Here is a 13,085-nt window from a genome sequence, read left to right as displayed (position 1 = left end):
ACTCCATGTCAGACAGGTCCTTCAGCGCCTCCTGGAGAACCAATTGTTTGTGAAAGCCAAGAAGTATGAGTTCCACCGCTCTTCTATCACCTTTCTGGGTTTCTTGGGTTTGCAAACTTCTACTGCCATTTCATTCAGGATTACAGCACCCTGGCGGCCCCCCTCTCGGCACTCACCTCCCCCAAGGTACCGTTCAAATGGACTCCAGCTGTCGACAAAGCCTTTGTGGACCTGAAGCATCGGTTCACAACAACAGCCATTCTCATCCATCCAGAACCCCTCGTGTGAATTTGTGGTGGAAGTGGATGCTTCGGATGTTGGAGTGGGGACCATCCTGTCCCAGCGATATGCCCAGGACCAGAAGCTTCATCCCTGTGCCTTCCTGTCCCATTGTCTCAATCCTGCTGAGAGGAACTATGATGTTGGCAACCGAGAACTACTGGCAGTGAAGATGGCACTGGAGGAGTGGAAACACTGGCTGGAAGGAGCAGAACAGCCATTCCTGGTCTGGACCGACCATAAAAACTTGGAATATCTCCGTTCAGCCAAGCGCCTCAATTCAAGGCAGGCCTGTTGGGCCCTCCTGTTAACCAGATTCAACTTTACCATTTCCTACTGTCCTGGATATAAAAATGTGAAGCCTGATGCTCTCTCCCGCCTATATAGTTCCTCTGCCACACCCTCGATTTCCGAAACCATTCTCCCTACCTCATGCCTTGCTGCCACTGTGGATTGGGGTATTAAGAATCTGGGAACTGAAGGGGGCCCGGCTAACCGGCTGCTTGTCCCTAACTCAGTCCGGTCCGAGGTCCTGGAATTGGCTCATTCCTCCAGGCTGACCTGTCATCCAGGGTCCCATCGTACACTAGCCTTCCTTCAAAGTTTCTGGTGGCCCACAATGGTCCCTGACGTCTCTGCCTTCGTCACCGCATGCACTGTGTGTGCTCAAAACAAGACTCAACGGCAAGCTCCTTCTGGCCTCCTACAGCCACTACCGGTTCCTCATTGTCCCTGGTTTCATATATCTCTGGACTTTGTCACTGGGCTCCCTCCGTCTGATGGCAACACTGTCATTCTAACGGTAGTCGACCGGTTCTCCAAGGCCGCCCATTTCATACCTCTCCCAAAACTATCTTCTGCCAAGGAGACGGCCCAGCTTATGGTGCAGCATGTCTTCCGGATCCATGGACTCCCGGTAGACATGGTCTCCGATCGGGGTCCTCAGTTCTCATCTCAGTTCTGGAAGGCATTCTGCACATTTATTGGGTCGTCAGCCAGTTGTCTTCCGGATTCCATCCCCAAACTAACGGTCTGTCAGAGCGAGCCAACCAAGACCTGGAGACCACCTTAAGGTGCCTGGTCTCAACTAACCCCACTACCTGGAGCCGTCAACTGGTCTGGGTGGTGTATGCCCGGAACACTCTTCCCAGTTCTACCACGGGACTCTCCCCTTTCGAGTGCTCCATGGGTATCAGCGTACCCTCGGCCCAGCTGTTTGTCCGCCGCTGTCGACGTACCTGGAGAAGAGCCAGGGCGGCTATTCTCAAGACCAACTCAAGGTATTGTTGACAAGCGGACCGTCGCCGGACCCCAGGTCCCCGTTACCGCATTGGGCAGAGGGTATGGCTTTCAACTCGGGACCTGCCCCTTCAGGTAGAGTCCCGCAAGCTGTCTCCCCGGTTCATTGGTCCTTTTCCCATCTCCAGAGTCCTGAGTTCCACTGCTGTCCGTCTTGTGTTACCCCATACCCTCCGTATTCACCCTACCTTCCATGTGTCTAGGATTAAGCTGTCCTTTGTCACTGTCCTTTGTCTTCTGTCTCCAGGCCCATCCCTCCCCCCGGGTTATCAGTGGCCAGCCAGCATATACAGTGAGACCACAGGGCAGGGGTTTCCAGTATCTGGTTGACTAGGAGGGTTATGGCCCGGAGGAGAGGTGCTGGGTTCCTGCTAAAGACATCTTGGACCCTGCCCTCATCGCCGATTTCCACCGCCAACACCCCGGTCAGCCAGGTATGCGCCCAGGTAGGACGCCAAGTGGCGTCCCTGGGGGGAGGGGTACTGTCACGCCCTGATCTGTTTCACCTGTCCTTGTGATTGTTTCCACCCCCTCCAGGTGTCGCTTATTTTCCCCATTGTATGTATCCCTTTGTTTCCTGTCTCTTTGTGCCAGTTCGCCTTTTAGTCAACCAGCGAAATTCTGGACTTTGTACCCACCATTTTTGACCATTCTGCCTGCCTTGACCATGAGCCTATCTGCCACTATGTATGTCACAAATGTGTGTATAACTCGGTAAATGGAGTAATGTAATAAAACAAAACATAACTCCAAAACCATAAATACAAATGAAACAAATTGGGTACGAGGACACGTCGCGCACCAAATACAAACAACACAAAACTGAAACAAGAAACAATCTCTGACAAAGACATGATGGGAAACAGAGGGTTAAATACACAACACGTAATGAATGGGATTGAAACCAGGTGTGTAGACAAGACAAAACCAATGGAAAATGAAAAATGGATCAATGATGGCTAGAAGACCGGTGACGTCGACCGCCGAGCACCACCCGAACAAGGAGAGGCATCGACGTCGGCAGAAGTCGTGACAATGTACCTTCTGGACTCTGATCTGGTTTTGACCTTTTTGCCTGTCCATGACCATTCTCTTGCCCACCCCTTTGGATTAATTGATATTTTAAGACTCCAACCATCTGCCTCCTGTGTCTGCATTTGGGTCTCGCCTTGTGCCTTGATAGTTGTCGTGTCTTTGGCATCATTAAAGTGAAGACTGTTATTTTATCAAATCAATTCTCTGTAATTATTATTACGTGATTAAACTAATCATGTAAATGCAATTACCTAGGAAGTCAGGGCACCAAGGAAAATCTTCAGATTACAAAGTTATAATTTATGATATCATAAGGATTTTGGCTGGATATCATAAGTAACCACTTGTTAAATGTGATCCACGTTAGGGTGTCACCTAAATAATTATTTCTAAAAGAAATCTACTGGCGATTCTTCACCCTCGGGGGTTCACTGATCACAGAAAGCTGAAATCAAACGGAAGTACAAAGGGTTGGACTTCCGTCGCGCAAGACGGAGGAATTTCAACATGACACAGAAAAATGGCAGCTTTCCCTTTGTTAGCTTAGCATCTCGTGCAAGCTAATCCTACTTTGTACACTTTCAAGCATAACATAGGATCCCCTTAAACAAGGGAACGGTTTTACTAGTAATGTCTTACATTCAAACCCTTTTCGGCGATCTTCTTCGCTAGCCCTAAGTTACAGGAACTCGATACACCTGTGCCCTACCCACGCTACTGCAAACGCAGGGGACCAAGATTTATTGCTTGGTCAAGCTAATATATCCTCAAATTTCAATTGGCTGGCCCTATGTCCTCGCTCTGGAAATTAATAATGACAGAGTCTACCTGCATCTGAAACACGAGAGACAGAAATAGCACCTTTGGCCCAACTCGTCTATTTGTCAAATTTCTATAAGTAGCTGGATCGTGTCCTAGCACTTACAAATGTAATCACTAACTTCACAACTCATAAGCCATTCTGACGTCATCAGAAAAGCGACACCGGGACAACTATGGGCAACACACACACCACACGGCACTATTCGTGTCTAACGCAGTCTGTTTGTACAGTAATCTGATTGCACAATTAATATATATATATATTTAATTAAATCATGAAGATCTCATTCTATTTTAGATTCCTCACAGGAGGCACCAACATGGCATGTCTGTGACTATCATTAAATGTGAAGACTGTTATTTTATCAAATCAATTCTCTGTGTAATTATTATTACGTGATTAAACTAATCATGTAAACTTTAATTAATTAGGAAGTTGGGGCACCACGGGAAAATGTTTATAGTCTCTATTTCCCGAATTGACTTCAGATATCTTCATATCTTATCAATTTGTCCTCTGTTAATTAATTATTAATTGTTACCTCATTGGTCTCATTCCAAACGTCATAATATTATTGGTTATCTGAACAAACCCTAGTTTTCATAATGAATCAGCAATATACAAAATGGCTTAATTATTTATTTACTAACTAACTAAATAATCACACAGAATTACCTAACAAACGAACAGTAGATACTGGTATCTAACAAGGATAGAAAAGTCCCTAGTGGGCTATGCCGATATGATGGCTTGGTAGCCAAAGGAAAGGGGTGGGGACTGAGAGAGAGCGGGAAAGACAAAATGGATTCACTACACACAGTCTATAATTCTATTAATTGAAATGCTAATCCTTTGCACATGAACGGCCACTCATTCGAGAATAATTGCAATGTACAGTTGAAGTCGGAAGTTTACATACACCTTAGCCAAATACATTTAAACTCGGTTTTTCACAATTCCTGACATTTAATCCAAGTTAAAATTCCCCGTTTTAGGTCAGTTAGGATCACCACTTTATTTTAAGAATGTGAAATGTCTGAATAATAGTTGAGAGAATGATTTATTTCAGCTTTTATTTATTTCATCACATTCCCAGTAGGTCAGACGTTTACATACACCCAATTAGTATTTGGGAGCATTGCCTTTAAATTGTTTAATTTGGGTCAAACTCTTCGGGTAGCCTTCCAGAAGCTTCCCACAATAAGTTGGGTGAATTTTGGCCCATTCCTCCTGACAGAGCTAGTGTAACTGAGTCAGGTTTGTAGGCCTCCTTGCTCGCACACGCTTTTTCAGTTCTGCCCAAAAATCTTCTATAGGATTGAAGTCAGGGCTTTGTGATGGCCACTCTAATACCTTGACTTTGTTGTTCCCCCCCTTTTTCCTCAAACATAACAATGGTCATTATGGCCCAATAGTTCTAATTTGTTTCATCAGACCAGAGGACATTTCCCCATAAAGTACGATCTTTGTCCCCATGTGCAGTTGCAAACCGTAGTCTGGCTTTTTTATGCCGGTTTTGGAGCAGTGGCTTCTTCCTTGCTGGTTATGTCGATATAGGACTAATTTTACTGTGGATATAGATACCTGTGCAGCTGTTTCCTCCAGAATCTTCACAAGGTCTTTTGCTGTTGTTCTGGCATTGATTTGCACTTTTCGCACCAAAGTACATTCATCTCTAGGAGACAGAACGTGTCTCCTTCCTGAGTGGTATGACGACTGCATGGTCCCATGGTGTTTATACTTGCGTACTATTGTTTGTACAGATGAACGTGGTACCTTCAGGCGTTTGGAAATTGCTCCCAAGGATGAACTAGACTTGTGGAGGTATGCAATTTTTTTCTGGGGTCCTGGGTGATTTCTTTTGATTTTCCCATGATGTCAAGCAGAGGCACTGAGTTTGAAGGTAGGCCTTGAAATACATCCACAGGTACACCTCCAATTGACTCAAATGATGTCAACTGACATGTTTTGGTGTCAGAAATTCAACCATTTGCAACCTTAGCTTACGCCGTGGTTTGCGTGGTTTGGTGTGAATTGCGCCACGAGTGAATTGTATATATTTCAGAGAAAAGGGCGGTCCATGACTCCAATGTAATGTCTATGCTCACGTGGCCGTGGCCATTGATTTGGTTAACGTTATATGAAAAACCCATACTCTCATTTAGAAGTTTAACATTACATTACATCTTTTCACAAATAGTTTCCTGTTTAATCACATCCGTTTCACAATATTTAGATGTAAACCTGACAGCTGGAAAATGTACACTTTAAGAGATACACTTATGTGTGTTTCCTGTTCTTCATGAGATCACCACATGAAACACACTCTTCATAGAGTGAAGTGTCCACAGACCATTTTCAAAAGTAGAAATATTGTTTAATTCTCCCATTTTGTGGATTAGGAGTTTGGCCAAGAGAGGTTCTTTGTTCTGGTAGACTCTCCCAATATTGCATGGCAGTTTCTACCAGGTATTTATGACCTGTCATAAAGTCATAAAACTGGAGAGAGAGAGAGAGAGAGAGGAGGGGGGCTATAATCCTCCCCCAGGGCATTTCATGACAAATGTATGCTACTCCGATGCGTTCTGCCTACAACAAAATCTCTTGCATAGTTTTGTTTCAGTATGTTGCATTGATTGTGGTTAATACTGTGTTGATTCAATCACAATTGCCACAGTAAAGGGAAACCCTGATAACAGGGAAAAACTCTAGAACTGTGGTCACCCTACTTTACTGAGTCAAGAGCACTTTCTGCATCAAAATGCAAGCCGCGATCTACCTCTCAGAATTGTATTTAACATGACTTAAAAAACGTAAGCCTATACATTATTAACCAATTAAAAACAGTACTGTAGCAAGTAAGTATGTGTAGTAAGCTATAGGCCCAATACAATTGCCCTACTAATGCATTATTGTTCGGGCCATTTTAAGTTTGAGGTATGATATGATATGATATGATCACACCGGTAATAGATCCATTGTTGTATTACTTGTGAGGCACAGCTGATTGAGCATACATTTAAATAATGAGCTTTTTATTTGTATTTTACTGGGCTGATGGTGCCTGCATCTGATGGTCAGTCTCAGCAGACTGAGGGTCCGCCTGTCAACATCCCGCCGCTCTCCCTTTCCTCCACTGACACTGGCCAAAAAGGGACAAAGTCTTACAGCTGATGGTGACTCGAGTAACACCGCATGCACAAATGACTGTAGTTACTCCCATGAACAGAGAAACTCAAATAGTCCTCGATATTAAAAAAGGCCCAACGCCACTAATAATAACAACAATGCAAGCCTAGAGATACACTTTCCTACTCATTCATTACTGCTGCAGTGTTTGTTGTAGTGCTGACTGGAAATAGGAAGAACGTGCATTTTATGGCTTATAAAAGTATTGAATACAAAGTGTTGACAGTGATGAGTAAGAACCTAAACAAGAGCTCATTCATAAGAACATCATCTGTATTTGTTGACAGTTTCTCTAGTCATGTTTTTAACCGTTTTAAAATCTCACAGTATCAATTTTGCTGTAGCTTTCTTTTATGCCTGCTACATTACTGCAGACACGGTAATCTGAGCCATCAGATTGGCCAGCGGTAGGCCTATTGTGCACTTGATTTGCTCTCTGGGCCCTCAGGGAAGGTACCTTCAGATGCATGAAATGGTTCAAAATGGCAACAGGTCGCCTACCCGATGCGCAAGGCAGCTGAATTGGGTGCACCTACCATCAACAGACAAATAAAAAAAATAGGAACACAAGGCTTTATTGTTGAGTTTATTACGGAAATGATTGATTAGGAATGCCTTGGAGATCGACCGGTTGGTGACTACTGCTCTAGAAAGTTGAGTGAAGGGGTAGCCTCTGGGCTACTGCGCATGTGAGCAGTTTAGAGGGAACATTTGGCGCAACTCAATATTAGTAAGGTGTTCCTAATGTTTGGTATACTCAGTGTATCTCTGATCATAAATATACACTATAATCCAGGGAGAGGGTGAGACCCTGGTAATCACAACATATACAATCAATGGCTTTATCTACAACTCTAAATCCAGGAATGGGTTCAGAGGATTTATACAAGGCTTCAACCAACTAACAAATTCATGTTTTGGTGACCTGCAGGACTTCACCATGACCCTGTATCTGAGGCACTACTGGAAAGATGAGAGGCTGTCCTTTCCCAGCACAACCAATAAGAGCATGACGTTCGACGGGCGCCTGGTCAAGAAGATCTGGGTGCCTGATGTGTTCTTCGTCCACTCCAAGAGGTCGTTCATTCATGACACCACCACTGAGAACATCATGCTCAGGGTGTTCCCAGACGGACACGTGCTCTACAGCCTCAGGTGAGGAAACTGGAAGCAGCAGCTTGGTTTTGTGTCATTTCGACGATGACAGCGCAGAACTCAGTTGATCCACATTTTCCCAGCACACATTTACCCATCTCATAGAATCATACTTAACTACGAGGATGTAGCATGTTGACATGTTTGTGTTTTTGTCGTCGTGGATATAAAGATGTTGTGTTTGAATCCCAAGGGTGACGGTTACTGCTGCCTGTAACATGGACTTCAGTCGTTTCCCTCTGGATTCACAGACCTGCACCTTAGAGCTGGAGAGCTGTAAGTAGTGGTACTCTGACTGTCTCACACTGTGTTATGAAGGGATTTGGTGTGGCGGTACAGTACATTAGGCAGATTTCAATTAGAAATCCATTTCTGTTGTCTCCAGATGCTTACACGGACGAGGACCTCATGCTGTACTGGAAGAGTGGGGATGAGTCCCTGAGCACGGATGACAGAATCTCTCTGTCTCAGTTCCTCATCCAGAAGTTTCACACTACCTCCAGACTGGCTTTCTACAGCAGCACAGGTAGAACCACAAATCATCTCTGAGGGACGGATAAGAAAATGTATTGTATAAAAATAACACAATTTGTGTACAAATGATGACTGGATGTTGCAGCATTTACTTCTCAAGAAGTCAACATTTATTTGAATAACAGAATTGAAGTATATTATCTAACTGTTTGTACGGATATTTGTTTGTGACAATTTCACTGAATCCAAATACAGTTAATTGTTGTACAAATACATCTTTAAGTACTTCAGAGAAGCAAAACCCATTTTCATACTTTTGGTGATATCTCACGTGTCTTTCACTTCTTCTCTCCAGGCTGGTACAACCGTCTGTACATCAACTTCACCTTGCGACGCCACATCTTCTTCTTCCTGCTCCAGACCTACTTCCCTGCGACTCTGATGGTCATGTTGTCCTGGGTGTCGTTCTGGATCGACCGCCGGGCCGTACCGGCCAGGGTCTCATTAGGTAAGATACACTCTTAGAAGAAAATATTCTACCTAGAACCTAAAAGGGTTCTTCAGCTGTCCCTGTGGCGGGGAAACCTTTTTCTAAGAGTGTAGATGGATTGGTTGGTTCATATCTATGAGGATACTTCCTTGAGTCTCGTGTTCACACGGACGTTGTGGTTGTACTGTGCTCCAGGTATCACCACGGTGCTCACCATGTCCACCATCATCACTGGAGTCAACGCCTCCATGCCCAGGGTTTCCTACATCAAAGCTGTGGACATTTACCTCTGGGTCAGCTTTGTGTTTGTGTTCCTATCGGTGCTGGAATATGCTGCCGTCAACTATCTGACAACGTTGAGGGACGGGAAAGATCGGAAGCTCAGGGAAAAGGCCAGAGAGCAGGTAAGGCTCTTACTATGCTATACTGCTCTTCTTTATGTCCTTTCAGCATTTTCCCTAGTCTGATCTCTCTTTCTTTCTCTTTATCTCTCTCTCTTCTGTCCTACAGTCCCTGGGCCTGGCGAGAGAACAGGTAAAGGTCCTCATCATACCACACTGAACTACAAGTCCTTTCATCGTTTCTCCTACTCTGATCTCTCTTTCTCTCTCTCACCCACCTGTCTCTCTCCCTCCCTCCATCTCTCTCTCTCGCTCCGCCCTACAGTCGCTCCCCTGCACATGTGGCATGTCCCACACCGGGACCATGATGGCGGACGGGACCTACAGCGAGTCCGACACCAACAGTCTAGCCGGGTACACCAGGGCCCCAGCTCCTGAGGACCCCCCTGAGAAGCAGGAACGCATGGTGGTGCACATCTCCTTGGACAACGAGTCCACGGCGGCAACCAAGAAGAAGACGCGCTTCCGCAGCTTCAGTTTCATGCAGAACACCCACGCCATTGACACCTACTCCCGCATGATCTTTCCTGGATCCTACATCATTTTCAACCTCATCTACTGGTCTGTGTACTGCTGAGGCTCTCCCGGACAGCCTTGTTAGAGTCAGCAGAGAGACAATCTACTGATGTTGCTGTACCAGATGAAACAGGACCGTTATTTAACTCTGACCGACAAAACTGATTGACTCAAAGTGGTAATGACCTCCATAATGCACATTGAGGTGATGGAGTTCTTATAACACCTGTGCTCACCAGCAGCACTCACAAAAGGTTTTCACAGATCTCTAGATGGATAACACCATTCTATCCCCACCATCAGCTACAACCATGTTACTACTTGACTGTACAGCTTTCCTTTTTTTGCTATATAAACTATTTACGCAACCATGCAGGTCCAAGCACAAACTATGATGAATTTTATACTCATGGCACTGTCAAAGCAGTAAGACTGTGTCTGTATTACTGACAGTATACGTACTTCTAAAAATGGACTAAGTGTTGCCCAAGCTTGCCGTCCTTAAGCAGAAAACAGAAAGCTTGATCCATAATGTGAGGGTTTGACCTCTTAAAATCGACTATGTTGATTTGGCAAGCATCAGTTGCTCATGAGCAAATTGAAACGCAGCCACAGACTCTATGTCTTCTAGGAATGCACCAAGTGTTATTCTTTGTAACAGCTGATCATGATTGAACAAACCACACAAAAATCTAAATCTACATTTATACAAGCTGGCAGATTTTCACTTAGATTACAGTATTTCAGTATTTATTTTATTATTTATTAATGATCTATTTATTCAATTATTTATTCATTTTAGGCCTATCAATTTACTTACATAATAAATGTTTAGTGCACTAAATATGCCATTATACCTTAAGTTGTTAAAAACAATGCATGGGGCTTAATAGGTTTTTTCATGGTTGGCCACAGAAATTGTGAGGGTGGGTACCATTAATGAATGCTTATGTGAACTATCATTCAGCTTGTTTCAGGAACTCAATGTTATCCACCAATTAAAGAGTTGTTTCTGTTTGTATGTTACTCAGAAGGGGGTTTTCGAGACTTATAAACCTTTATCAGCGATGTAATGAACTTGAACAGCCTTAAGTGAACTGGTTTCACGGCGAAATCTTTTGTGTTTGTTTGTTTGATTGACTGTTTGGATTACAAGTGACTGCATATTGCTTTTTATATCCAGTATTCTATCCAACCAGTATATTAGTACACATGGTATTGTATGTAGTGTGTAGATAGCCACAAGCATGAGCTGGATTTACTAGGCATCCATATTGCCACTGTAGATATGTCAGCCTGTTGGACAAATGCTCAACCAACGCAAATCACCTCATACAGATGCTTGTCCACAAGCTTGCAAAACTACTGTAGACTGATTATTGTCGCGTCAAAACATTTAGAATGTATGCTTTTTTTTTGAGCAGATTTCTAAATAAAAGGCTTTAAGCTAAAAGCATGTTTGCAGTCAATGTGTTTGAGCATGAGTCGTGACCATACATATTTTGCTTGCCTGTTCTCAATCTAAAGAAAAGTCTGTAACCGTTATCTTTCAATTGCTGGAGGCAGGGTTGCAAAGTTCCAGTAATTCAAAATTCCCAAATTCTTTAAAAAAAAGTCCCAGTTGGAAGATTCCCTGATAAGCAGGAAATCTGAAATTCTCCAACCAGGATTTCGGGAAAACCTGTGAATTTTGGGAAAGCTGCTGGACTTTTGCAACCCTAGCTGGATTATGTCATTGTTTCCTTATGGATGAGGCAACATTACTAAGGACTATGAGATAAGATGACTGGAAATACAGCATTCACTTTTAAGAATAATGTGTTTCTGAGACAATCTTGCCATGTGATGTACATCTGTCTGTCTGTAATCCAGATTTTAGAGAGCATTCATAGCACATTTAATCCCCAAACAAACAAATCAAATTAAATTAGCCTCAGTGAGAATGTCTAAGCTGCCCCCACCTACACAGCCGCTATATGTGTCTCTACACTGGGTGTACAAAACATTAGGAACACCTTCCTAATATTGAGTTGCAACCCCCTTTGTCTCCAATGCTTCCCAAGTTGGCTGGATGTCCTTTGGGTGGTGGCCCATTCTTGATACACACGGGAAACTGTTGAGCCTGAAAAACTCAGCAGCGTTGCAGTTCTTGACAGACTCAAACCGGTGTGCTCCTGGCACCTACTACCATACCCCATTCAAAGGCACTTCAATATTTTGTCTTTCCAATTCACCCTCTGAATGCCACACATACACAATCCATGTGGGATCATAGCTTTCACCTGGTCAGTCTGTCATGGAAAGTTCCTAATGTTTTGTACAGTCAGTGTATATTACAACAATACATTGTAACATAATGGAGCTACAGTACAGTTGCCTATTGCTTACATATCCCTTTCAGCAGGGTATGCCTGATATAGCATTGACCAATCAAGTGAGGCCCAGTGGTTGACCTACTGAACATCATAGATGTCATGTGATATGGCGAACTCATTCTGTCACGTCCTGACCTTAGTTCCTTTTGTATGTCTCTATTTTAGGTTGGTCAGGGCGTGAGTTGGGGTGGGCATTCTATGTTTTGTTCTTGGGTTTATATTTCTATGTGTTTGGACTGGTATGGTTCCCAATCAGAGGCAGCTGTCAATCGTTGTCTCTGATTGAGAACCATACTTAGGTAGCCGGTTTTCTCACTCCTGTTTGTGGGTGGTTATTTTCCGTTTCAGTGTTTTCACCATACGGGACTGTTTCGGTTTTCCTTTATTCGCTTGTTTTCTGTTTTCAGTGTAATAAATATGACGAACACTTACCACGCTGCACATTGGTCCGATATTTCCTACTCCTCCTCAGGCGAAGAAGAGATTCGTTACACATTCAGCAGAAAAATGACACCACTGTCACTGAGCCACAGCACAGTTTGATCCATTGTCCTCTGTCTGCAGAGAAACAACTGCTGTTTCTGGTTAACTGGCATTTATGCAATATGCTAAACCCTGTTATGTTACAGTGATGCCTGTTACATGGTGTAATCTGTCTACAAATGTTGTCTCTTGTTGACTCATCAGATGACCGCTGTCTGTGGTCCTCAGTAAACCAGTAACAGAGGATGAGGGGGATTGGATGCCCATTTGTAGTGAGGATTGGATGCCCATTTGTAATGAAGATTGGATGCCCATTTGTAGTGAGGATTGGATGCCCATTTGTAGTGAAGATTGGATGCCCATTTGTAGTAAAGATTGGATGCCCATTTGTAGTGAAGATTGGATGCCCATTTGTAGTGAGGATTGGATGCCCATTTGTAGTGAGGATTGGATGCCCATTTGTAGTGAAGATTGGATGCCCATTTGTAGTGAAGATTGGATGCCCATTTGTAGTGAGGATTAGATGCCCATTTATAGTGAGGATTGGCAATCCTCACTACAAATAC

At 43.7% G+C, this 13,085-nt stretch overlaps 1 protein-coding gene across 2 annotated transcripts in view; it reads left to right on the top strand.

Moving 5' to 3' along the window:
* The window catches only part of LOC110522109 (gamma-aminobutyric acid receptor subunit rho-2-like), a 40,532-nt gene extending 28,760 nt beyond the window's left edge, over positions 1–11,772 (top strand). For both annotated transcript variants that reach the window (XM_021600234.2, XM_036975657.1), the window contains 7 exons: positions 7,557–7,780; positions 7,974–8,056; positions 8,166–8,306; positions 8,610–8,762; positions 8,940–9,148; positions 9,255–9,278; positions 9,411–11,772. In XM_021600234.2, the coding sequence (XP_021455909.1) occupies positions 7,557–7,780; positions 7,974–8,056; positions 8,166–8,306; positions 8,610–8,762; positions 8,940–9,148; positions 9,255–9,278; positions 9,411–9,722 (1,146 nt within the window). In that variant the 3' untranslated portion in view covers positions 9,723–11,772. The remainder of the gene's footprint in view (positions 1–7,556; positions 7,781–7,973; positions 8,057–8,165; positions 8,307–8,609; positions 8,763–8,939; positions 9,149–9,254; positions 9,279–9,410) is intronic.
* Positions 11,773–13,085: the final 1,313 nt, after the last annotated feature.

Source organism: Oncorhynchus mykiss, chromosome 4, assembly GCF_013265735.2.
Source record: "Oncorhynchus mykiss isolate Arlee chromosome 4, USDA_OmykA_1.1, whole genome shotgun sequence".
In the NCBI taxonomy this organism is placed as follows: domain Eukaryota; kingdom Metazoa; phylum Chordata; class Actinopteri; order Salmoniformes; family Salmonidae; genus Oncorhynchus; species Oncorhynchus mykiss.
This window is presented reverse-complemented; position numbering and strand designations above follow the sequence as displayed.